At 40.4% G+C, this 25,972-nt stretch overlaps 2 protein-coding genes across 4 annotated transcripts; one reads left to right on the top strand and one right to left on the bottom strand.

The window, feature by feature from the left end:
- The first annotated feature begins 519 nt into the window (after positions 1–519).
- ccdc187 (coiled-coil domain containing 187) lies at positions 520–21,505 on the top strand. Of its 3 annotated transcripts, XM_088007191.1 has the most exons (14): positions 520–793; positions 875–915; positions 1,340–1,431; positions 8,626–8,688; positions 8,889–9,027; positions 9,180–9,270; positions 14,132–14,210; positions 14,766–16,091; positions 16,443–16,564; positions 19,424–19,486; positions 19,571–19,705; positions 19,777–19,871; positions 19,945–20,039; positions 20,113–21,505. In XM_088007191.1, exons 3-14 carry the CDS (start codon positions 1,383–1,385, stop codon positions 20,262–20,264), a joined length of 2,409 nt encoding a protein of 802 aa, XP_087863317.1. In that variant the 5' UTR covers positions 520–793; positions 875–915; positions 1,340–1,382; the 3' UTR covers positions 20,265–21,505. The 3 variants fall into 3 exon arrangements, with proteins under 3 accessions (XP_087863317.1, XP_014861991.2, XP_087863316.1); XM_015006505.2 differs by having other exon boundaries at positions 520–915; XM_088007190.1 differs by lacking the exons at positions 520–793; positions 875–915; positions 1,340–1,431 and adding an exon at positions 4,757–5,437.
- tnfrsf9a (tumor necrosis factor receptor superfamily, member 9a) lies at positions 21,484–25,525 on the bottom strand. The gene is made up of 7 exons (XM_015009917.2): positions 25,205–25,525; positions 24,571–24,690; positions 24,352–24,489; positions 24,190–24,262; positions 23,970–24,094; positions 23,711–23,887; positions 21,484–23,619 (listed from the first exon to the last, which is right to left on the bottom strand). Exons 1-7 carry the CDS (start codon positions 25,347–25,349, stop codon positions 23,507–23,509), a joined length of 891 nt encoding a protein of 296 aa, XP_014865403.2. The 5' UTR covers positions 25,350–25,525; the 3' UTR covers positions 21,484–23,506.
- Between the last annotated feature and the right edge of the window lie 447 nt (positions 25,526–25,972).

Here is a 25,972-nt window from a genome sequence, read left to right as displayed (position 1 = left end):
AACATTCTCAAACACGACAAAAACGACATAATAACAGAACTAGCGTGACCCAGACTGAACATATTTCAACAATATGCAAAAACGAAAACCACAAACGCACTTCACAAAATGCATTAATAATATTTCTTTAACACATGACAGAGACACGTTACCTCGTCAGTGATCCTCATGGCTCTGAGGATTACCCATAATACCTCGCTCTTTCTAGGGTGAATGCAATACAACTTTTTACCAGCAGATGGTGCATTTTAGCAGGATTTAACCTCAACCATTTTAACTATGTTACACTATGCGTGTCGGAACCAAACAAACCCTTACCTACGGTGATTGGTTCACTTGTTTCTGTCGACTAAGCTTGTTTAGTAAACATATTTCACATTTTTTCGCATCTAATATTCACTGGTGTTTAATAAAAACAGGCTTGAAAGCGTCAAGCTAGTGTTGGCAAACGCTGGTCCAGCTGATTAAATTTGGATCATGAAGATTCGGATGCTGGAGGTGTACGTGAAGGCAGCATTGAATGACCGCCCCCGCCCCCGCCGCCGCCGCCGAACAGGAGCTGTGAAGGAACAGCCCCACAGACTGCTGGCTAAACTTTGTCCCCTCTGGTTTCTCTCACCGAGCCGACACCTCTTTGTTTCTGTCGGGGTCAAGTACCGCCGCTTTCCCGAGGGCTTCACACCGAAACCACAGGCGTTAGAGACGGCCAGGCGCGCTGGTGGCAGCTCCGATAATTTGCTGAGATCCACAAAAGAGGAAGAGGAGGAAGGAAGGAGGGAGAAGAAGAAGGAAGGTGGGACTGAGCGGAGCTTGGAGAAGTTGACACTTCGTTGTTATGTTGGGTACTTGTTGAATAAGCTGCGTGTACACACAGATACGACACTGCGGCCTTTGTGGGCAGCGAGCTGGAAGCTGGTAGGTTTATTATAATTTTACCTGTATCGATTATTGGCTTGTTACGTTGCCGACATATTTGTTTACACTGTTGCAAACCTGAAACCGGCCCGAAAGTACAGGTTCCATTGATGACGATGACCAGCTAGTAACAGCAGTGTTTACACTACTTCTTCTTTATCCAACTCATTTAACCAAAACTTGATGTATTCCCTAAAACCCCCCAAGTATTAGGAAGCATTTTTCAGTGTGGCAGTGGCTTATTTTTAAAACCTTGTTAACCATCATGCCTTGGATAAAACCGTTGTTGCTTTTTAAACGTTTTTGTCTTTGTACTCTCGTGTTACTCAAGTGTTTTCATAATGTTTAATGTTTCACTTCTCTGTTTTGCCACGAGTCTCATTTCATTATTTCACACAATACACCCCCCTCTGTGATGTGCCAGGGTCTTCTAAAACACCATGAAGGAGTGAGAAGTGGGGGCAGAGATGGCAGAGCTGGAGATCGACCAGTCCAACCTTCCACGTGTCCAAGAAGGTAAACACACACACTCTCACACACACACTGAAATATATAATTCCAGCCTTGTTAGAGCCACAAGTGCATGGAAAGTATGTGCTGGAAAGAAGTCGGTGTGGTAAGAAACCAGCCTCTGTTACTAATCTGCAGACTATTGCATTCCTCGCTAGAACACACTTCTGCTGTCAAAACTGTCTTAATTGTTCATGACATGGAGTAAATGTTGCATTATCCTATTGGAAGTAGCCATATGGAGATCTGTACTCTGACAGTATTGATGCTCAGATGGTGTTTAAAGGATGTTCAGTCGGCATCAAGGTGCAAAGAAAACATCCCCCAAACTATTACAACCCCAGCAGCCTGAAAATGGATTCAAAGCAGGACGCGTCCAATCCAAACTCGGAGATAAAGACTCATTGGACCGTTCCATGTTCTCCAATTGTTGCCTCGGTTTCCTGTTCGTCGCTGACAGAAGTAGCACTAGATGTGGAGCCGTGCTGCTGTCGCCCAGTTCAAAACGTTGTGTTTTCAGAGTTGCTGCTCCGCGTACTTTGGTTGTAATGAGTCGTTATTGGAGCCACAGCAAACCTTTTCTATCGTCTTGAACCAGTCCACCTGATTTCCTTTCAACTCAGCTGTTGTGTCATATTTCCATCCACAATCGTCCTAAAATATATTCTTAAGACGATTCTCTGTAAAGCTGAGAGACGGTTGTGTGTTCCAGTAGATCATCGGTTTTTAAAATATTCAAACCAAAAACAACCATGCCACGTGCAAAGTCACTTAAATCATTTCCTTGACTATTATGATGCTCAACATGCATTAAGTTGTTGCCATGTGACTGGGTGACTTCCTATTTGTGTTAATCAAAACAGTTTATTAGATGTGCCTAATAAACTGGCAGGTATGTCAGCAGAATTTGTTTGTATCACAGAACAGCTGCTTGCCTGAAAAGTTATTGAAAGAACTTTAAATGACATCAATATCATTGAATTAAAAGTTTCAGCATTTTGAAAGACACAATTTTAAGTTCTGTTCCTAAACTGACCTAAAATCAGAAAAAAAATAATAATTCTACAAATCCTTGGAAGAAACATTCAACAACTATCTTTTGTAAACAAGTGAACCTTTGTAGCTGTTAAATGTCAATTAATTGACTCTTTATTCAGCCCAAAGGTCAAGTTCATTAGAAAAATCTCAGTGTTCCTGATAACGCCGTGTTTTGACTCATTTCAGTGAGCAGTGCAGACTTCCTGTGGGTTGAGTCTTTGGCTCCATCTATGCAGGAAGAAGATGATACCAGTGGTTTAGAGTAGGAGGGAATTTTCCACACAAAGGTTCACTGATTCTGCTGTACACAACTGGATTTGTCGTTGACATCGCTGGTATGCTGAGGGCAGATAAGCATTAGGAAATGACTGAAAAACTCGAGGCTTTGAATGCAAAATACACAAGGATCCTCATGTGTCCTCGTTGTTTAAGTTATCTTTACTGATATATGGTGGCTTGGTAAAGTAGCTTTTCAATTTGATGTGTTTTCGCATTTTGCTATGTCACCACCACACAATTCAATGTATTTTATAGGGATTTTGTGCAATAGACTAATAAAAAGTTGTGCATAATGATAAAAAGTGTCAAAATCCTTTCAGTATAAATCTGTAAAGTATGTCATGTAGGCAAGTGATAAGAGCTCAGATTTATTTCATACCAATTTTCATCCGATTTTAATCCATTTTTTTCTCTCCCTGTCTTTAAAAAAAAAAAAAAAGAAATTAGAAATGGCTACATATGTTCAAATCACCATTCTGGGAGTTATCCTGAATTCAAAGTCCAGATAAATACCGACTGTGAAACAAGACGGTGGGAGCTGGGTGGGCCGACATCACTCTGAACACGGGGAGCCACGAGAATGGGGGAGGAGGAATTTAAATCTTCATAAACCAAAAATTTAATTGATTGATGAAATTGATCTATTTCCCATAAATAAAACCCAGAGTTGTGGAGAAATTTAGGAAAGGGCTTTGTTATATGTTGTCTGTGGATGTGAAAAAACTTGCTCTAATTGCATTGATATGTGGTTTTATAAAGTATTCAGTGGGGGGGGGGGGGTGCAGAATACAAATGTGCGCCAAACGTTTCAGATTTTATTTGTAAAATATGTCCATGGTCATGCATCGGATTCCATCCACTTCACAATTACAAACCACAAATCACAGAGAAATAAAATGTTTTTTTGTTGTTGTTTTTTAAGTCGAGTCACTTAATACTGCTGCAAAAGTATTTAAAAATACATTGCAGACCAAAAAATGCTGCCCTTGGTTGCTTGTGAATAGGAAAACAGTCAGTGGTTAGGAATTTCTGAGCTGTGGCTTGGATATAGATGGTTGGCTCTGTCTTTGGCATGTCCACACTAATGAATGGGTTAGGAATAGGCCTGCATGTCTTTTATCAGGGGAGATAATTCAGCACTCCACTCTTGTTTCCACACACAAAGGCCACTCTGTGCAGCTCTGCAGTTTTCATGCTTAATCAAGCCGAGGGAAACGCACAAACAAAGCATGTAATAGCATCTATAAACTTGTCAGCGGAACAATAGCAGTATGTAAATCAGTATGTCTGTTCAGGATAATTTGCACCCCTCACCCTGCATGTTATTATCCACTTTGACCAGGCAGATCTCCTGAACTTGCTGGCACCGGGCTTGTTTGGTTAACATCTCGATGTTGCTGGAACTCCCAAGAGCCTTGTCCCTTTTCACCTACATTGTGTTTTTTTTTAACTAGAAGTGTCTTGGCTAAGTCAGCTCTCTTTGTTTTCGTTGCCCCCCTCTTATCTGTTCCTGTTTTGGCTCTCCTCTGGCTCCTCTTGACACAGCCCTGATGTGCTTTGGGAACGCAGCTCCCACTGGAATTCCCCCACCTCCCACTCATTCCTAATTTCACTCTCTCCAGCTGACCCCTCCAGTCCCATTGCCCCCCTCACCTCCCTTTGTTCTCAACGACAGCGAGGTCCACTTCTGGAGCCGCTCCGGGAGCATTTCTCCACGAGACGCTTTGAGCTGTCTGTGGGTAAAACTTGTGCAGAAAAAGGAAAACGCGAGGAGAGACGGAGCGGTCCAGAGAGGTGGAGAGAGAGAGAGTGTGTGTGGGCGGTCAGTGGGACATTTTGGCTGAAAATAGAACCCTTGTCATTTTCTCCTTTTGCTGCTTTCTTTGTTGGCAGCTCTCACTGCTGCAGCTATCCAAGTAGCAATGGAGATGGAAGAAAACTGTGTGTGTGTGTGTGTGTGTGTGTGTGCGTGTGTGTGTGTGTGTGTGCGCGCGTGTGTGTGTGTGTGTGTGTGTGTGTGTGTGTGTGTGTGTGAAGTGTTGCTCCCTGGAGCTGCATGCCTATCATAATCTGCATAATTTTGTCCTGAATGATTTTCTGTCAGCTCTCCTCAGTAGGTTGAAGCTGTTCATCACAAATCATGCAGGTCATAGTTTCCTGTTCAGTAATTATCCAACAGTAGAGTGCCTAACATTTACCCTCTTGTGTATAAACATTGCAACCTAATGTGTGCTTTCTGATTTACTATCCTCTTAGAAAACAGACAGGCTTGTTAGAAGCCGTTGTTAAGGAGCTTACAGTAGTCGCCCCTGGATTTGCGCTGAACATATGTTTTCTTTTCTTTTACCATCAGGCCTGAATGCCTCACTTCCTTTCTCTAAACCTGTTCAGCCGTCTTTGTTGCACACAATTCGTAATGTGACCACACTTTAAAGGAGTTAGGAAAAACAAGTTAAACTACATTTCAGACACAACCACACCCTCATTTAGGCTCATGCCAGACAAGACGCGCCATTTTTCCCCCCCGTCTCTCCATCTGCCAGCTCTTCTGTCTGTGCTGGAATTAAAAGGGAACTGTTCCGAGCCGTCACTTTGCCCTGCCGGATGAGGCCGAGACTTAGATGCAGCCCCTCCCTCGCCGACATGCAGGTTGGAGATCCATTTAGCGGATATTCCCCTAAGCTCCACAACAGGTGTAAGTGGCAATGAATGTCTTCGTTGGGATAGTTTGACGCTTCCAGGGGCAAGTGGGCTTCATTTTTGGTGTAAACTGACCCCTTCAGGGCTTAGTGGTGTCTGGGCTGGCGCTCTACAAAAATATAACTTCCTTCTAGTCTACAGCAAGAAAAAAAAAAAAAAGAAAATCAGTTTTGCTTTGTGTATTCAGTAGCACTTGATCAGCAACTATTGCAATCCTCCATATAATAGGGTGAATAATTTACATCCTCCTGCCTTTGGGGGCTTTAGAGGATATTTACTTCAAGTAAATAACTCTCTGTTGTGACCTTTTTATCTATCTGATAATCCTAAAGGATGTAACAGCTTAAACAGGCTTCCACAGACTTTTGGACATGTGCTAACAAAAGTTTGTGCTAACAACATCAAGGATGTCTGGTGTAACAAGCGTCAATGCTCTTACGTTGGTCAAATGTCGCAGCAATAAATAGAAAAATCTCTTATTCAAATGTTTTGAAGTGGCTCCGATAGAAGGAAACTCTCACCCATTTTCTGATTGAGTCGGCTAATAAATCTTTGACTAATAGGAAATAATATGTTTAGAGCATTTAACCGTCTTCTTTAGATGGTCACGACATTATTAGGCAAGGAAAAATGACGCAGTGAAAACACCATGACACCTGGAATGTAATGGTAAAAAATATGGCATTCCTAACAGCCCTTTGTGAGAACAACCGTTAGAACGACGACAAAATGATTTGTTAGGCAGCTGTGCTGGTTATTAACGCCAGAGCAGTTCTTTGTTGTTTGATGAATAATGAAAACCTGATTTGATCTGGTTCACAGAGTTCCTCTGCGGTATTTAAAAGTCAGAAGAAGTAAATCTTCTGATGTTTTCTAAATCTGAAAAAGTTAGGAAGAAAAGAAATGGTGTGACAAAACTTTCACATTTTATCCCATGTCTCACTCCCTTAATCATATGAAAAGACAAATAAAATCTCAAACAAGCAATGACATGCATGCAAGCTGAATCACTAAACTTATCTGCTGTTATTTGAACAAACGTCTGACTAAACTTCGTGATATTTGAAATATGGCATGTTGATCTTAAACAGATGTAGAAACTTCATGGTTGCTAAAGTGGGAAAAGTGTTACCCGTAATTTAAGTGAGAAAGCAATTAAAGCATTTATGGAACCAAAACACCAAACAACAAAAGCAGAACCAGTGAATTTCTAAAAGCTTAACCTGAAAAGTATGAGAAGACTGAAAAACTGCAAGAAAATGCTCAATTTCAAATAACTTTTTCTTTTTTTTTATTCTATTTGTTTTTTCCCCCATTATGCTTTGTAACTAGTGCCTGTATGGTCTGTAATTTTGGGGTTTTATGTGTCTGGTTTTCTGAATTATAGTAACATTTTTGGGCCACTGTTGTCAGTAAGTGTCGAGTTTAAAAACACAGCAGGCAGTTTGAGGAGCGCACAGAAATATAAAGGCAGTAAAGCAGTCTTCAAGTGTGGAAGGAGTCAAATTCTTGAATGTTTCAGTCGTGAGCGAGCTGCACAGATGGCTCCTGCTGTCTGCGCATAATAACCTCAGTATATTACCCTCACAGTGAGTCGTGTCATTTGCAACTCGCTTTGTATTTCAAAGCCTTTATTGTGAATAAAAGGCTTCTACTTTTTAAAAAACCTGGTTGCTTGTTTGGTATTTTTATCTGATCACTGAGAGTTGTTGAGCTTTAGAAATTGAGAGGAAGGAAACGCAACAATGGTGCTGTGTGTTTATTTGAGTTACTCTTCAGTTTGTTTGACAGATGTGTAAACACTCAGGCTGTCTAAAATTGTGTTTTAGTTTCTGTCATGTCTTTCTGTGCATGAAGGGGGAAAAACGGAGACATAATGGCTGATAAATTATGATTTACCACATAGGCAGCAGATATTAGCTTCATGAAATAAGATTTAAACTCTGTTTGCCTTGGCGCCTTAAATGTTGAACCAGAACACTTTCTGTTTTAGAGGCAGCAGGTTATAGCTCACAAGCTTTGCATGCTCATTTGTTTATGTCCACTGCTGCTACCAATCGCTTGAATCTTGAGTTTTTCAGCAAAACATTCTTGTTTTAAATTGAGAAACAGCTGTGCACACACCTCTTTATGAAACAAGTGATGACTAATTTTAACCACATGCATGCTTTGATTAAAAGTCTGTGCCTTGTTAAAATCTAGATTTCACAGACACTGAAATCTACTTAGACTGTAATTTATGTAAAAATGATAGCTGCACTGTTTAGTCGTTGTGTGAAAAGCAGTTATTAAAATAAAAAGCCGTTCTCAAGTCATCCTGAAGTGACCCAGAGTCTTGGAGAGTTTATTTTTCCATTTCAATTGCTCATGTGACACAATGCTAAAAATGTCAACAAGGTACTAGCAAATAAAAAAAATGACTATATATGTGCTATAATCAGTATCTGAAGCAGAATAACTCAGATTGTTGAAAACGTCACGTTTATAGAGGAGGCAAAACCAGTGCACTGAAACCTGATTTAGTTATATTAAAATGTATCGATCATATTTGTAAATGCCTAAAGTGTTGGAAAAACCTGTTGCTAATCAAATATTAGATCATCTTAAATCTGTTTCTGCTGAATCCGATGCACTTTAGTCTCGGGCCTGACATCATAAGGTTCAATGTAAGGATGCACCGATGTGAAAATCTGGGCCAGTATCGATATCCAGTATGAATATTTCAGCTATAATCAATATTTACTGATCTTTTTCTGACCCTTTCATGAAGAAAGAACCACATAATGCTGACACAAACAACAGTAAAATGGAAATAAAATCTGTAATTATCGGTACTGAAGTGTTAAAAATGGACTAACATCATCCAACGTCACTGTTGATGCCGATATATCATGCAGACCTAATTCAATGGATTCATGTTGGATCGTTATGTTCCTTGAATTGTGAAAACATTGTCCATAGTTACCATGGCATTCGATAAATTACCTCACTTCAGTTTTCTGTAGTTTGTTGATTTAGTCAAATAGGAAGTTGTAAATCCAAACATGCTTTTCAACTGGTGTCCCACATGGTTGTGCATTTGGTTTAGTTCAATCTTATATTAATAATTCATCTTTTATTGCTGCTAAATATTTAACAACTGTTGATTGGACACTGAAGTGCTGCCGGTGTCTGTTGTTTCAGTTTGCCAGACCTTTGCTGTGCTCGAGGATGGAGTGTTGGCACACAGCCTGCAAGAGCAGGAGAGTAAGTTTAAAATAAATCATAGCTAAGCCTCACAATACCAAGTAACTGAGCTGCTTGATTGCACTGAACTATGATTCAGTAGTTGTGTACTGTTACTTAACAGTCATAGTTTGCATTTACATATACATATATACATTTAAAGTCCAAATCAACGCAGATCCAATTTATATTGGTATACATTTTGTTCTCTTTGCCTTTAGTTGAGCAATACTACACCACCAATATCCAGAAGAACCAACTGGTGCAAAATGACATCCGGGTAGCCCGGAGGCTGCAGCATGAGGAGGAGCAGCAGCGGGCCCAGCAGAGCGCCCTCTTCAGACAGGTTTCCAGGCAAATGTAAGTCACTCCAGCTTCTCTCTCAACTTGCTCTGATGCTGCAAAAAGAGATTGTGGGGAATTTCCCACATGCGGTGTGTTTGCTCTGAGATCAGATTATTTGTTTTAGTAAATCATGAGCATAAGAAGCCATTTCCTTTCCTTTCGCACAGGGAAGAGCAGGACTTTGAATACGCCCGGGTGATTCAAGAAGATCTCCAGCGACGCGCTGAGGAGGCACACAGGAGGGAGCAGGACGATGAGGTATAAATTTTATACTTTAAAAAAAAACATTTTAAAGTAACAATATTCCTTTATATGTTAGGAAAACTTCCATAATATGCAAATTGCAGATGTTTTAGTGTTGTTTGTTCCTGTTCTTAATATGGCAATAAAAATTTAATTTCCCAAAAGTCAAGAATGCACATAGAGTACCAGGAAGACACAACAATCAAATCCTGATTTCTTACCAACCTTAATAACACCATGAATAGCTTGCACAGCATATTTCTGAGATGTTCTATGTCTTTTCTTTATAAAAACAGTCAATATACCAGAGCGTCAGTCTTCGCATATGGTGTGAACACAACATGGTGGTACTAATAGGATTCAGGTTCAGTCTCAGGTGAAGGATGCTGGCTTTTTTTGTTTACATGTAAACAACACTTGTGAGGTAGAATAATACATAATCGGCTTTGCACAGCTGCTGGTTACGTTGAAATGACTTAGCCGTTCGCTCTGGAACATTTTATTGAACTGGATTGTTTTTAAGTTTAGTAGTAAGAAAAACTCGAATCTTTCTGTGTCCAGGCGACCACACAGGCAAGCGTATTCTTTAAACGTTGCCATTAATCCCCAAGAACATCAACTTTGGAGCAATATAAGGACTTTGAGTCATGCTTATAACGTTAGTTTACGAGGCAAAGGGTGTAGTAACCAGCTGGCAGCCTACCTTTGGAACAGTGAGGGGCTAACAAACAAACTGTGACGAGGTGCAAATTATGTTAGCGATATATTAAACCTCTGCCACGTTGTACTGAACCAACACTGGAAAAAAGCTTGATAAAGTCAATCTACATTATAAAGACAAACTTTTGATTATTACTGCACAATAAGCACTTATGTAAAAATGCCAAGACTTTCTCATGTTACTGCTGGTCATTTACTCCTAAAAGGTACAATTCCTTGTTTGTGGGGCCAAACAAGTATTTGGAAGAACCAAAAACAAGAAAGTTGAAAATTTTAACTTTAATTGTAGCTCCTTTTTGAGCTGCAGTTTTTAGAGCACAGCGGATTGAAAGAAGAAAATGATACTTTATTCAGACAGCGGTGATTGAGTGGTCTATTTATTAAAATTAGAAAAAAACAAAAGCTAATGCTAATTAATCATAATTTAGCCCTTTGAGTCTTAAGTTTCAAATGTACGTCTGGTTATTTTAGCTGTATACTGTCCTTTAAATGTCCTGTGAGTAAATATATTTTCCAATTTATCCAGAACAACTAGAACTTTCAATATCTAGCAGTAATTTTGCACTAGAAGCTGGTAAGTGTTTTTGCAGTGCATTGGAGGGAAATTATCTGGATTTTCTTATATATTTTCTAATCTTGACAGCGTTTTATCTAACTAACTAGTGACCTAAGGTTATTCTTAATGCTTGTTGTTTTTGCAACTGAACAGTTTGTTTTATTACTTAGAAAAAAGGAAAAGCTGCTATAAGGAACAGAATGTTGTCTGGACATGATGGTGGGGCCAGATGGCAAGCATCAATCATTTCTCGCTTGTTTTCATCTTCCCCCTGATGGCCAATCCTAAAACTTCACCCTGGGTTACGTTAGATCATTAGAAACAAACAGCTTCGCTGCATACGACAAAGAAAAAAAACAGGGCTCTGCAGTAAAACTCCCCATCTGGTCCAGCACTCTGTGCCTCAAGGCCACTCCACCATAATATTTTTCTTTACGCGGCAGTTTCCTTTTTCTAGATGAGCCTGTGTATAAAAGCCCATTCTTGAAAGACAGGGAGTGCCATTCATCTTTGCTGAAGGGGTCGGGTTTAAATTCATGTTTATACTCTTAGTTGAATGTTGAAAGAGACAAAGCTGCTTTAATAAAGCTGACTCAGTTTCCTGAGGAAAGAGTGACAGCGATCGGGTCATAGTTTGGGTTTTTTGAGCGCTGTGGCGCTCTTGTATCGTTGAATCTTTTGCAATAGTGATGATTTGGGGGGGAAATGTGGAAGCCTGACACCATCCCATCTGTGAGGTGCTGTGTTGGCAGCATCATGTGATTGCTGTGTTTTGCTGGCACACTTCACCAAATAAAAAATATGATTACATATAAATATTGGAAAAACATCTGAGAAGAATACAGGCAAAAATGAGTCTCCCAAATGAGCAGTAACCCCAATCGTCCAGGAAAATGAGTTACAAAGTGGAATCAAAGTCACTGTTTTTCATGGAAAGCCTTTATTTCAGGCCTATGGAAATCTTTTAGGCGGAGCTGAAAAGGTGTGTGTGTGTGTGTGTGTGTGTGTGTGTGTGTGTGTGTGTGTGTGTGTGTTTGTGTGTGTGTGCGCGTTTGTTTGTAATACCTTGTGGGGACGATTTTCCTGACATGCTACGTTGTGGGGACCAGTCGCTCCTTGTGGGGACCAGGCTCAGGTCCCCACGAGGGGAAACCCTGTTTTTGGGTCAGGGGTCAGAGTTAGGGCTAAGGTATGAATTGAGTTTTGGATAGGGTTGGGGTTAGGTATGTGATGGTTAGGGTTAGGAAAAGGGTAAAGGTAAGGTTTAGGCTGTAGAAATGAGTAGAAATGAATGGAAATCAATGGAAAGTCCCCACAAAGATAGCAAAACAAACGTACGTGTGTGTGTGTGTGTGTGTGTGTGTGTGTGCGTGTGTGTGTGTGTGTGAGCAACACACTGCGTGAGAAGCTTGTGGAAAGATACCCAAAACACTTTACAAAAGCAGTTCTACCAAATACAAAGGACATTTATGTAAACTTGTGGATAACAAGGAAACATTTAGCATATAGAAATCATTTTGGTAATCATAACTGACCTGAAATTGACCAAATGTTAAGAAGAAACAAAGCTGTTTGTTTTTTAAAGCAACATATTCTAATTTATAGAGAAACAGCTTGCAGTATTTGAAGTTTTTTTCACGTTTTCTTTAGCTCTGTTTACCTCTTGCGTATGCATCGATGTAAATGTTTATTTTGAAATCAAACAAACCATCAGCCCTTGTGCTGAGGTCTGTTAATACCTTATTTAATAACTGGCCAATCCAAAGTGGTTGATAAACATTTGCCTCCCATTAGGTTGTCTTTAATTAAGAAACAGAAGGCGTTGGGGTGTGCAGTTTTAAATGCCAGATCCCTGTGGCTCTAAATACCTAACCTGTCATGGCAAGCTGCTAATTATGTGCTGATGTTGGCAAAGTGGCCCCTGCTGCAGACAAAAAGGAGCTGTGCTTGCTGTTTGTTTTGATTTATATTGCAAAAGAAGCCTGTAGAGAGAGATTTCATGAAATACACAAGGAGAATTTGCTGATCTTTGGAGAACGTAATTAGTTGCTTTTCTTAGAAAGCAGCACCCAGGTGTGACACGACCTCCACCTCAGAGAGGACAAGACCAAGTGGTGGGTTTTTTAACCCCTGATCACAAAATATCACTTCGAGTAGAAGTGTCCCGCTGACCTGTGCCAGTCAGGAATGAAAGATCAGCTCCTCCTGGATGTAGTCTGTATGGTTAGATTTGTTTTTTGTCACTTTTAGTCTGATGCAGTTTCCCAGGAATAAATAAATTAAGAAGTAAAATATTAAATTGCTTCTTCTTTGTTTTAAGTAAAATTATAATCCAAAACAAAGAGATAAAAAGGATGCTTTTTTTAATATTTTGTTCTTCTGTAATAAAGTTAATGTCTGTCTTGTTTCAGTCTGTGCAACACTGCCACCTGCTGGCTTAAAGTAACAGTGCATCAAGAATCAAAGTTGCTTTGAATTCTGTTTCCTGTCACAAGTTTTAGTAGAAATGATAGTCTGTAGCAATCCCAACAGACAGTGTTACATGTCAGCTGTTTTATATCTGCATTTCTTTTTATTGGTGTTCATGTCAGACCTGGCGGCTGCTTGTTTAAAACAACTAGAGGAAAAGAGATTTGCTGATTAATTCAGATGGAAAACACCCACAGATGAGAGATGATTCATAGCACTTCATAAAAACAGTAAGATTTTAGTATTTAGTTTGAGGATTAATACAGGTAGAACAGTGGACTGAGAAGATCCTCATTGTTGCTGTCTTCACTTTGCATCGTTTTATGTCTCTCTGCTGACATTTGTATTTTTCAGATAATTCTGTTCCTGCCTCTCATGTGTCTGAGAACCTTTTCAGTGCCTGATAGATGGTATTGAGAAACTATTTTAAAATGTAATCCAATGCAAGATGTTGATTATTATTCACTACTGAAAATTTTACTCCAAATTAAGCGTGAACATACAGTTGCAACGAGGTACTTGCAAAACTTTGTATGAAAAAAATGTGCAGCCTCTTTATTTGTCACTGCCTGGCATTAAATTAGATTAACTATTTTTTTCTGCTAAATGCCTTAATAACAATGTAGCCAAACTCTTAACTTATCTGTCTGGAGGTGGTGGTTTAATACTTCTACATAATGTTTTTACCTTATTATTTCATCTAATCTGTTTAGAGACCCACTTCCTCCTGCTTCAAAACTCCCCCACACCACAAAGCTTGAAGCTTATTCCCTTTTCCTCTGAATTTAACAATGGTCTTTATTGCCTGGCACTTCAGTTTTAGTTTCACCAGACCACATGGTGTATCCAAAAAGTTATTTGATTTTCAAACTGCTACCTGACTCTTTTTGTTGTCTTCTTCCTCCCTGTGTGGCTTTTCGGCCCATGTTGGTACTAACCTGGTTCGATGGGGGGTAATGAATTTCTCCCTTGATCTTCCAAAGGATGATGGTACAAAGTCATCAGGAGGAAACTCTCTCCTTGATTAGTTATTCTGCCATTTAACAAATGGAAATATTGTGGTAATCCTAACTGATTAAAATGCGTTCAGCTTGATGTAATACTGTTCTACGTGTGAACGTGTTTTCACAGGAAATAGCTAAACAGCTGCAGGAAGAGGAGGAGCAGCAGGTCAGGAGGAGGAGTCAAGACCAGGAGGATTTTCATGAAGGTACATTTTTTCACTTTGACAAATTGACGGCCATTTTGATTGACTGATTGGTTGCTTTTTGTATAGCTAGGTTTTGTTTTTGTTGCCTCCTTAGACGTTTTTCTGGACGTAGCCCCATGACATGGAGTCTGATTTCTGGGTTAGAGATGATAGACGGTCCAGTTAGGCATATATTGGATCGGCTCTGGTGTATTGCCTTAATTACAAATGAAATACAATCTTTTGTGTTTGTTTGTATATGGAAAATGTGAATCAAGGTGTAATATCACTTTGGTATTTTCCAAAGCATGTCCTTTGTCTCAGAACAGATTTGAAGCCATATATTTTGCTCTAAATCTGTTATTTGCGTCGCATGTTGTGTTTTTAAGCATGCTTCACATTGCTGTCTGTAAAAAGAAAACATTTCTGTTAAATGTGTAAAACTACTTGTATAACTCTTGCACTAGCAGCTTTTTTAATGCTGCTTAGGGTTATTAACTGCACTTGTCTTTCACCATCCACTAACAGACTCTCCCATCCTTATTGCTTTTGTTTGCATGTTTATCAATGCTAAAGGCAGCACCAGTGGTCCTGCACTGCCGTCCTCTCACCACCACACACTCAGCAGCCCTCACCCAGGACAGCAGCAGTACTCGCCTGTCACCAGCAGGTGGCAGCATTCTACCTCTCATCGTGGTTCAGTGTTAACTGAGCCTCAGACTGGTTCTCCCAGGAGAGCAGCATCTCAGAGCAGCACAACTTCATGGTCAAATCAAGGGCATGTAGACACCAGCAGGCAAAGAAGGCCTGAGCTCACAGAGCCTGTAGATGAGGATTCAGAAGACTCGGATACTGTTTTTACTGAACAGCTCTCTGTTTGGGCCCGGCGTCTGTATGACGGGGCAAATACGGCGCCTCGTCAACGACAGGCTTCTTTAAGATCCCCACAAGAGAGGAATTACAGAAGTCTGTGCACTCGCAGCAGATTCACAAAGGACTTAGCAGGCAGGGAGGAGGAGAGCGAAAACTGTGAGGAAGACTATTATGAAAACTATAATGGGCAATGGAGAATATCTAGGAATGTGGATTATGAAAGTGATGAACATGAAGGCAGGCCTCAGGAAGCGTACAGCAGGCCAGCCGAGGCCTGCGAAAGGCGATGTCACCGCAGCGAATCGGTGAGCGTACACAACCGAAGTAGACACAGAAACGGAGGCCTGGCAAGAACCTGGAGCTGCAAGGAGAACCCTGATAAACACGTCCGCTTCCAGGACGATCAGAGAGGTCCGGTCAGGAAGCAGGACGACAGCCTGAAGGTGTGGGAGATGCTCGGCCACCTCCTGCAGGAGAGGGGCGTGCCTGTGAAGGTTGGTGGCAGCGGGGCGCCGCTGCAGATAAGGGCTCAAAGCAGAGACAGCCAGGCGCTTTATGGGAGCGAGGTCTCCTATGGTGACTCCCAGCCACATCAGAGAGCCTTCCAACGAGCCGCCGCCACCAGGCACAGTTTCCATGGAGATATCAGGCAGAGGAGGAGATCGTCACACGGAGAAAGCTTTGGGAGAGATCACAGAGCAGACCAAGACAGTCGTAATTATAACAGAGAGGTTTGTGACCGCAATAGTGAAGGGCCTCATGTCTTTGACAGAGGAACAAGATGGAGCGAACACAAATACGTAAACATTGACAATGACAGAGAGAGAAAAGCGAATCAGACCAGAGTAAAGAGGGTGACAAGCGAACGCAGGCACTGGCACAAGATCACAGAAGAAACGTTGAGCTCAGACGAGGAGCAGGAGGCGGAGAGAAGAGCGGAGCGTCCAAGGCGAAGAGCGCTACATCGTAGCCAAAGCTTCAGCAGCAGCAGGGCTTCGAGCAGACACAGGTCGAGGCACGTAGCAGCAGGTAACACCCCGACCTGCAGCCAGCTCTGAGTCTGCACAGGGGAACACTTCCAATGTGTTCTTCCCATCTGATCTCTTAATCTTTACTCAGTCGTTGCTGTGGGAGTGGGCTTCACCTGTGGCTCTGGTGTCTGACGTGGGAATTAATTTTTCTGTTTTCAGTCTAGAAACTTTACATCTCTTCAGTGTCTGCATTTTTACCAATCAAGTCTTGATCTGCATAGTGACTTCTCCAACTTCGTTCTCTCATTTCTTGGTGTGATTCCAAATAACCTTCGGCTTTGAGTCATTTATTTATTTGAGCAATCTGGCAATATGTTTTATTGTAATCACAGTGAATTGTCCCCCTTAGGAGCTTCTCTGCAACCAGAGCCAAGCGAGGCAGGCCTGGATCTGGGAGCCTTGCATCAGGTCCTACAAGATGAAGAACTGGCCCGCAAGCTTCAGGAGGAGGAAGACAAGCAGCTGAGGAGGGTAAGGGATCGAAGACGTTTTACAGATTATGAAAATGCCTTCAGAAAACCACAAACTCTTTTGTTGGGATTTTGGAATATAGACAAAGAAAAAAAAAGAAGCATTTTTATAGCACAAAAGGAAAAGGATATCTGGTTTTGAGAAATTTAAAATTGATTATTTTAAATTTTTTTCTATTTTTAAAGTGTTTTTCACAAATAAAAGGTATTTCTTTCACTCCTAAATGAAATTATTTAGTCATCCAGTCAGGAAAGAGAGGAAATTTAATTTAATCTCTGTATTAGGGCTGTTGTAAATTTTAGTAATCGAATATTCGATCAATTATTCTGACGATTAATCGAGTAATCAAATAAAATTTGATAAAATAAAACATTGGTAAATTCAACCATAACAGCAGTATTACTATCGGATAAAAACATCGGCTCAAGTTTTTGTATTTGTGAATCTTTACAATTGTTTTTCTGTAGTTTAGAGAATTAACCTAACAATAATCGCTCGCTTTTTAAGTTGACCTGGACAAAAAATATATGAAAATCTGAAATATTCAATTTAATAATAAAGAGGCAGGCTCACTCCTAAAACTGTCTATACTCCAGTCTTTAGTTCATGTATTCATCTTCAGTCCATTTAATAGCTGAACTCTCACTTTGCCCAACCATTTGTGGCTTTTATGCCCATATGAGCGACTGAAACACATCTACCAGCTGTGTATCGCCACGATGCGCTCTGCCGCCCATTTTTGCAACCGGGATGATGGAAAATTTATCTTCCGGTTTGTCCTTAAAGCTACACTTACATTAAGCATCAACTACAGCACAACACAGCCACCCACTGTGCTGAGTCTATCCGCTCACCGCCGTTCGCTCTTCATCACCACGAGGCAGCAGCTTCAGCAGGAAGAGAGGCTGCTGTACTCCAGGCATCGCGCCAGTCAATTTAAGGATGCTTATTGATCCCCCCCAAAAAAAGATAAAAACCCAGACATTATCATAACTCAATGAAATACCCCAGAACTTTATACTACTAGCACTTAGCTTTCGTCAACAGCTAATTTGCGAAAGTGAGAGTGTTGCGCAACAGAAATAATCACCCGGCCGGAACACTAAATAATAATGCGCTAAGTAATAAAACCTTGTTTAATGAAGCTTCGGGGCAGGTAATTTTCCTCGAGGAATTTTAATAGTCGAGGAACTCGAATCATTCGAGGAATCGTTGCAGCCGTACCCGTTATAAATCCAGCAGTTATGTGAAGCTCAAACGTTTTCTACAGAACATTTGTGAACAATTAATGAAGACCAAAGAACAAAGCAGATATGACGGGAAGAAAGTTGTGGAGAAGTTTGGTAATGAAAAAATTTTCAATCTAAAAATGGAAAGAATGCGACACATGTGCAAATCTAAGGAGGCCTTATTGTCCACACAAATTAACAGGCAGGATAAAGACGGGTAGCCATCATAACTCTGGAGCGTTACTAGAAACGGTCGTAAAAAACAGTTTGTTTGTTTTTTTTAGTCATAAAAAAAAAGTTTTTACGATTGTTTCCAGTTGTCAAAAAAACAATCAATTCCAAAACACTTGTAGGTGAAAATCTGTAGTAGAAAATTATTATAAGGTAATATCTGCTAGTTAAATTGCTCTGGGTTTATTCTAAATTCTTGTACGTTTCCACCGGATAAAACTATTTGGGCTACATGCACAAGGTTGGGAGTTGTTTTCTGCAGCTGCATCAGAACCAGACTGTCTCGCCCCTTGTTTTGGATCCCTTATCCTTGGTGTAAAACTCATGTGTTGTCTCTGCCTGGAGAGCTTTTCACCCAGAACTGCTTCATTATTAATTTTCCTACAAGCTCTCTGTATTGTGCACAATAAACCTGATTGAGTGATCTCACCTGACAGTCCTTGATAATAGTTGTCTTTTTTCCACAACAAAATCACTGCCAGATTTTTTTTGCACCATGCGGATGATGAGAGTCACAAGATCAGAGAGTCATGAACAAGTCGGAGCAAGTCCTGGTAGGACAGAGTTCACACCTGAGGGGACAGTCTGGTTTCCCAGCTGCTGCTGAATAACATCTGATCCTGCATGTGGAGCCCAGACAAGTTCGCTAGATGAGAGTTAAGAGTCTAGATATCACCTTACAATAAAATGTTCTGGCACACACTGCATAAATCTGATCTTTAAAGAAGAGTGTACTGAAACAAAGCCATACAAAATGATGTTTAAAGTTTACCACAAGCCTTCTGGAAGGCTCAGAAACATGCAGATGGATGTTTATGTTTGGATGATTTTAAAATGAAACATTTTGACCTACAAACAGTAGCAATGGCAGATTAACAGTGAACACATAACGAGATTCGGCCTCTAGCAGGATGACGATCTGAAACGTACAGCCAGAACTACAACTTACAGATCAAAGCATATTTGAGTGTTTGAGTGGCCTAATTAAAGTCCAGACCTAAATCTAATTGAGCATTGATGCTTTGTTTTCAGACAAATCCCATCAAATCTGACTAAGCCCAACTTATTTCGCGAGGAAAACACAGCAAGCATTTGTCTCAAGATGTGCAAAGCTGTTACTTTCCTCAAAGGACTACCAGCTGTAACTGCATTGAATCAGGATGGGGAAAATACCATTGCAGGCCACACTTTTCAGATTATTTGAAAGGAAAAACAAGCATCAGAATCCTTCCACTAGAATCCTGCACTTACTTTGTGCTGGTCTACTCCTTAAAACTGTTACTTTTGTGGATCTAACATGAGAAATGTGGACAAATTTTAATACTTTTACAAGGTGCTGAAGGTGAAGATGTTGTTACAGGAGGAAAATGAAAAGAAATAATCTTTACTTTCTTTACAGACGTCTTTACGCAGTTCCTATCCAGAGGGGGACTTCAGGGTAGCTCAGGTTGCACAAGATGAGGTACAGTGGTGAATTCCTGTTTTGTTCATTCTTGTAAATATCCTGCCTTGATTTGTTTTTTTTTTTGTTTTTGTTTTGTTGCAGGAAATTGCACGTTTTATGCAGAAGCAGGAAATTAAGGCCAAGCGAAGATCTCGTGAACTGGAAGGGCCAGGATCCTGGCACGAACACAGAGCGATGATGAATCACTACGACAGGCGAGCTGCCAGAGAAAGACAGGTGCCAGGAAATAAAAGTTTAATTACTTTTATAAATAAAAGGACCGATAGAGACTTCGTCTTGCTCTTTAGGTGTATCGAGAAAGACTCGACTCGGAGGGTCTCCCCTCTCCGACTGAAGACTGCTCGCCGGAGAACCAGCCACCCAGCCCCGTTCACGCCCTACCGTAAGGAAATAAAGCATCTGTACTATTACTGCATCGATTCTGTGTTATGCATCTAATAATGCTGCCGTCGCAGAAAAGCCCAGCAGATGAGAAACATAGCAGAGGAGCTGGACCCGACCTTCCAGGGCCGAGTGCACGTCCCAGAGAGCTTCCAAGCAGGACAAACTGGTACCCAACAGGATGAATGAGTCTCGTTGTTGAAACAATAGCTTTGCATTCACTTTGTTTGCTTCAATTACAGGTCAAACCAGTGAGGCGCTTCCCACCGCCCAATCCGGCTCCCAGGACCTAACCCTCGAGGAACCGACGTTCATACCACCGACAAAACGACAGGCGGATAAATCTGGACGGAGTAAACCCAAAGAGAAAAGGGAAGGATGCAAGCAGCAATAAACAGATTGCGCTGACGGGAAATGGTTTTTTTTATAAGATAATTTTAATCTAACAAAGGGTTCTCATTGTTTATTGCTTTATCATCAAAAACTGAAAGAAAAACCAAGACAAGCACTTTAGGTTAGTAAGGCAAGGACGCATTATTATCGCATTTTGGACACTAGAACCAAAAGGGAATTGCTTAATTTGTTGAAGTACTTTTTAAAATGTGTATATTTAGTGTTTAATTTAACAATAATAGCATTAATGTTTGCTTTTTTATATCAGTAGCCAAATGTTTTTTTTTTACCGCAAACAGAGCGGCTGACTTCAGCTCAGACACGATTCGTTGTACGTTTCCTGCCTGGGATTTGGATAAAATCTCCAAACACTCTTCAGTTTGGTTCAACCACAAACTGTTTTCTCCGAAGGCTGAAGAAGAAGTGAGATTGACGACACGTGAACTTGGTTTTAATCACCTGCGCTTGCATGTGTGTGCTACCTTTGTGTTTGTTTTCAGGTGTTATTGTTTACAGCTGTACATTGACAATCAAATGAACTAACCTGAGAATGAAAACTGATCAACATTCAACGCTGAAAATAAGTATTCATACCTCCTAAAGTTTTTCTTTTTGTTTAAACCAGAGCAGAGAATTTTATTGGCATTTCATGACAGTTTTAAAAAGTCTTTGAGGGTAAATATCTACATTGTGTAATTGTCGATGTTTACAAATGAACAACCGCTTGTCGCAGTTGCACAAATGCCACACTTTTCAGATTTCTACACTAAATTAACCCTTTACTTGCCAGGTGCAAAGGAACAGATGATGGTCAGAGTCGCTACTTTTTGTGTTGGGTTTTCACGACTTCTCATGTTTGTGGTTGCAACATGAGGAATGTGGAGGATTTGAGTATGGATGCTTTTACAAAACAAAACAGTCTTTAACAGGATGAGCTACTCTCCCAGGTCCAACTCTAAAACCTCCTGTTGACCTTTCTGCTGAAATGTGACGCCAAAGAGTCTGTCAGAACTCGCTCTGTGGGAAATTACCTCATGCCAAGCACTAATATTCATTCTGATGATTAAAAACTTTGGGATTTTTTGTTTTTGTTTCTGTTTGATCTGAATTGAATTCTTTATGTTTTACTTCCTCCTGTTTTTTTCCTTATATATGTGGCCACTTCTTTGCTGGAGAATGTTTTTTTTTTTTTCAGCTGTTCTGTATAAAAGCACAACAAATAAAAAATATATATATCATTTATTTGGTGTTTAAAAATGTGATAAAAGTACAATGTAAAACTTAAAATACAAGACAATGAAACCATTTTCTGACGGAAAGGATTCTTTAGGAGAGCGTCATTCCCCTCAGGTAGCAGATGACAGACTAAATAAAGTGCTCCAGTCAGCGTATGCGTTTGCCCTTTTACAGGACGGCGCTTGTGGATTTTGAGGTCTGTTAGACCAACGCCGCCCGACTGAGAATAGTGACTCATAGTCTACACACTGTGATAAATTACAATAGATGTGGGCTTACTTTGTTTCCACCAGAAGCCCACACACGATATTTCTTTGTTCCATTTTGTTAAGAAATAACGCCTGCTACAGTTCAAGCCAGAAATACGGCTTTAAAAAAAAAACACTTCCTGTTGGTCTTATCTCTGGCCACCTACTTTGTTCAAGTAAAGGAGTTTCACAGAAAACAAAAGAGCAGTGGGGGATTTCCACTTGACCCTGAAGCCTTGATTTGAAGTTAAAGCTGCCGAGTTTTTATCACCTCGATATGACACTGAAATGAATTTAAACTATGACGAATGAATGACCTTAAAGGTTACTTGTGATCCCCGTTGTGCAAGAGGCATGAGTCAGCTTGCTTGTGCTTATCCTGAGGTTGTCTTCTTGTTAAATCCCTCCAGTCTGAAGGCTCACTGCTGGCTGAAGCTTATGGACAACATGGGGGGAAAACCCCTTTTGGACTTTTTCTGATTAGCAATTAAGTAACAGCTGGAAAACCCAGGAAGTTTTTGTTATCAAATTTTACGCATGTCAACCAGCTGGCTGTGATTAAGCAAGTTAATCGTTCAGAGCTACGTGGAGGTGAAATATAGCTACATGTTTTACAGTTCAAGCCAGATATTAGCACACAATCCTTAACAAGATGCACAACATTTTTTTTAACATCTATGTACATTTACTCATATTTAGTAGAATTGCACTAAGATTCGGTAAGACTTCGGTCAAAAGATCTGCATCCATAAGCTTCAGGTGTAACCGAGTCGGTCAAAACTAATTTAGAAGTTTTTGACCTCCTCAAAAACCCGTTTTTGCAAGTACAGTAGTCTGAGGTTTACACTCAGGTATTCACATCCATTCAAGTGACAACCTATCAGAAGCTGACAAAGCAAACTTGGTTTGCCCAAGTTGTTTAAAATCACTGAAGTTGTGGTGTATTCATTAACAATTTAGCAAATATAACTACTGCTGGTAACTAACTGAACTAAAGTAAGAAATGTTTGATTCATTGGCAGAAATGGTTTTGTCTTTTTATAGCGTGCATGTAAATCTGTGGTTTCAGCTGATCAAACACAATGCTTTCGTCGCTTGGCCTCGTTTATGCACTCACACTATTAATAACCAGTCAATACGCGCAACACACTCAGCAGAAAAGACAAAAAAAAAAACAGTAAGTAACTAGGTTGATCAATGGAACGAAGGTAAAGGCTAACATTTGCACCAGGAAGGCGTACGTGGGCTCAGTATGACAAATGACTAAAAGCTGAACGCCCACTTGCACTGTACTTTCAAATTGAACAACACTGTAGCATGCGCCATATAACACTCTTTTTCCACAGAAATAGTAGCTTAAACAGTTACCAGGGTCACTATACCTACACATTACGAAGAATCTTCGTTAACACTTAAATGTCAGACAGTGCAGTGTTTTAAAACACTAAATAAAGCTGCTTTGTCCTCCAGTAGGGGAAGAACAGTGTGGCTTTCTGTCATTTGCATAAAGAAAGTCACAGTTAAAGTCCACTTGGTTTTTTCCCCCCCCATCTCAGAATTCCCCTTCCTCTTGTGTTTGTATTTACAAAGAATAAATAGTAAACAACCAGTAGAGAGACCTCATCGTCGTTCTGTCATTTCAGTGCTGCTCCTTCTTTAGGTCAAAGTCCTCCAAACTTATGGCTCAGTTTGGCAAAGAATCCCATCTTGGTTAGGATAAAAATGTTTTCCTCAGCTGCAGATGCCACTTTGCTTCCATTCACACAATTTCCTGCTCCGAGTCCTTGGATATGAGTGATTCTGTGCTGCTTCCCTGCTCCTGCTGGGCTTCATGAAAACTGCATTCAATAGCAATCAATGTCCTTGGCTCATCTAAGTAACAAGTGGAAAAAATATGGCAAAGTTAATACTCTGTGTTTGGACATTACCTCCTTAAAGTGGTTTAAAGATAAATGATCATTACCTGAAGGGTTACTAATAACAATGGGTGTTTTTGAGGGGGTTCTTCTTTGTATCTTTTCCTTTTTGCCTTTGCAGTGGATCAGCGCCGACACAAGGACGATAAAGACAATGAGACACATCATCAGGACCCCAATGACCGCAAACGACTCCATCGGCCATGGCTGTTCTTTCTTCCTGTCTTCAAAGCAAGAAGATACATTTTACCCTCACTGAAAATAAGCATAAAAGCTCAACAGAGACGCTACTGGATCCTCTCTTACCAGGTTTCACTGGATTGTTCTCTGGGTTGGTCACGGGTAGAGTTGTCGGAGGTTGAGGTAGTTCACATATGATGTCAGAAGATGCATTTCCTTGGAATACAATTATATGAGTTGGATCTGGACACCTTTGGGGAAAGAATCCCAGTTAGTTTAATTTGTTTCTGTCAAATCAGCATTTCAGCAGCCAAAAAAAAGAGTTTAAGGGAGAAAGGCAACTCACCTGGTACTGAAGGCTTTACAGTTCTGGTGAATTTGGTCATTAAAGGTTCCTTTAGGACAAGGCCTGCAATCACCTGTAAAAGATAGTTGTTTTTTTTAAGCTAATTTCCAAAACATCAGGTTTGCTCAATGGTCACAACCCAGTATTTGCAGATATACATACGCTTTCTTGTAGGTTCCTCTCCTTTTCCACACTCGTCCGTGCAGAAGGTACATTCTGCGTCTCCACAGCGAAGACCTTCCTTACACTTGCACTGTGTGTTACTTTTGGGGGTACAGTCTTTGAAATGGACAAGAGCACCTGCAAAAGATGGAAGTAAGAAATCAGACTGAGATGGAGCTTCAATAAAAATGTATTTTTCTCCTTAATGAGATAACATACCAACACACTGGATGCATGATAAACATTCAAAACCCAACGACTGATGTATATATGTTCCATTTTCACATGGAGTGCAAAGCTTTTCAGGATTTGGGCCAGACAATTTGACCACCCGATTCCCTGCAAAGAAATCCACACATGCAAAATCACAAATCAGACACCAACAGCTCTGAATATTTACACTTTATCATGCATGTACATGGTTACGTGCCCCAGCAAATCAAAACTCTAATAACTGTGAATCATAGCCGTAAAACATCTGGGTGAATCCTGTTACTCAGAGGAATCCCAGACTGGATTAATCAGTCGTATCAGCCAAGCGTTTGTTGTGGGATTAGGTGAAAAACCACTGAAACTATATTTGGTTACATGCAGCCACCACAGAGGAACTCCCCAAAGCCAGGAATACTACTTTTTTTTCTTTCCATTTTCATTTGTCTGTTTAAAGATTACAGAACAATTCAAGCAAATTCGAGAACTTGTGCCTTTTTTTTCATCAAACATGTCAAACATTGTAAATGTGAGCTGCATTTTTTAAGCTTTTATTCTTGTTGCATTCCTTCTAACTGCACAATCATTCATAACACGCATAAAACTAACAAAATATTGTTTCATTCTTTGATTTTCCACTCACCAGGATGACATTCAACACACTTAACGAAGCCCTTGACTTCTGTGTCTGGAACCCATTTCTTGCAGCCAACTCCAATGTCTCCAAGGGTACGCAGGAAACCCTGAGCGAGAAGAGTGAGACCCAGCATCCAGAAGAACCCGGCCATCCTGAAGTGTCGTCTCCCAAACCTCAGCGATAATCCAAGAAAATAAATGCTCACTTTTTCTGCTTTGTTAGAATCTATCAGCTTCACTGAGATGACGTTGTCTCCAGCTGAAGCTCTGTCTCGTAAGCCTCTCTCTGCTCAGACTCAGCCTGCCACCAGCTGGGCTCGGCTTTAATGACTCAGAGGAGGAGGGGGGCGTGGCTTCATCTGCAAGCTGAAGAGCCAACATTTATTTCCCACATTTAAACACAAGGTAAATTAAAATAACATTTTTGCATTTCTTTATCACTTTAAAAAGAGGGAAAAAAAACATTAATTTCAGTGAAAGTTAGGCACAATAAATGATGTAAAGATGTGGAAATGTGTTGCAGCTTGAAAAGCAGAACAAGCAACACCATTTACACCCCTGATATAAAACATGTCATATATGTGTGGATGCTTTACTGAATGTTTTGGTGAAAACTTGGATCAATTAAGTTTCTTCTGTTTCCATCTGTCTGAGACATATTATTTCCTCCATTCCTTGTTACAGCTGGAAAATGAGGTCAAACTCTGATTTTTAAATCTCCGGTCCTGGCAGGCTTTTTCAGCAGGAACAGGATCCACGAAGACATGACCTGGAA

This window comes from Poecilia mexicana, unplaced genomic scaffold (assembly GCF_051168715.1).
Source record: "Poecilia mexicana isolate PSO_F unplaced genomic scaffold, ASM5116871v1 scaffold_7, whole genome shotgun sequence".
Lineage (NCBI taxonomy): Eukaryota > Metazoa > Chordata > Actinopteri > Cyprinodontiformes > Poeciliidae > Poecilia > Poecilia mexicana.
This window is presented reverse-complemented; position numbering and strand designations above follow the sequence as displayed.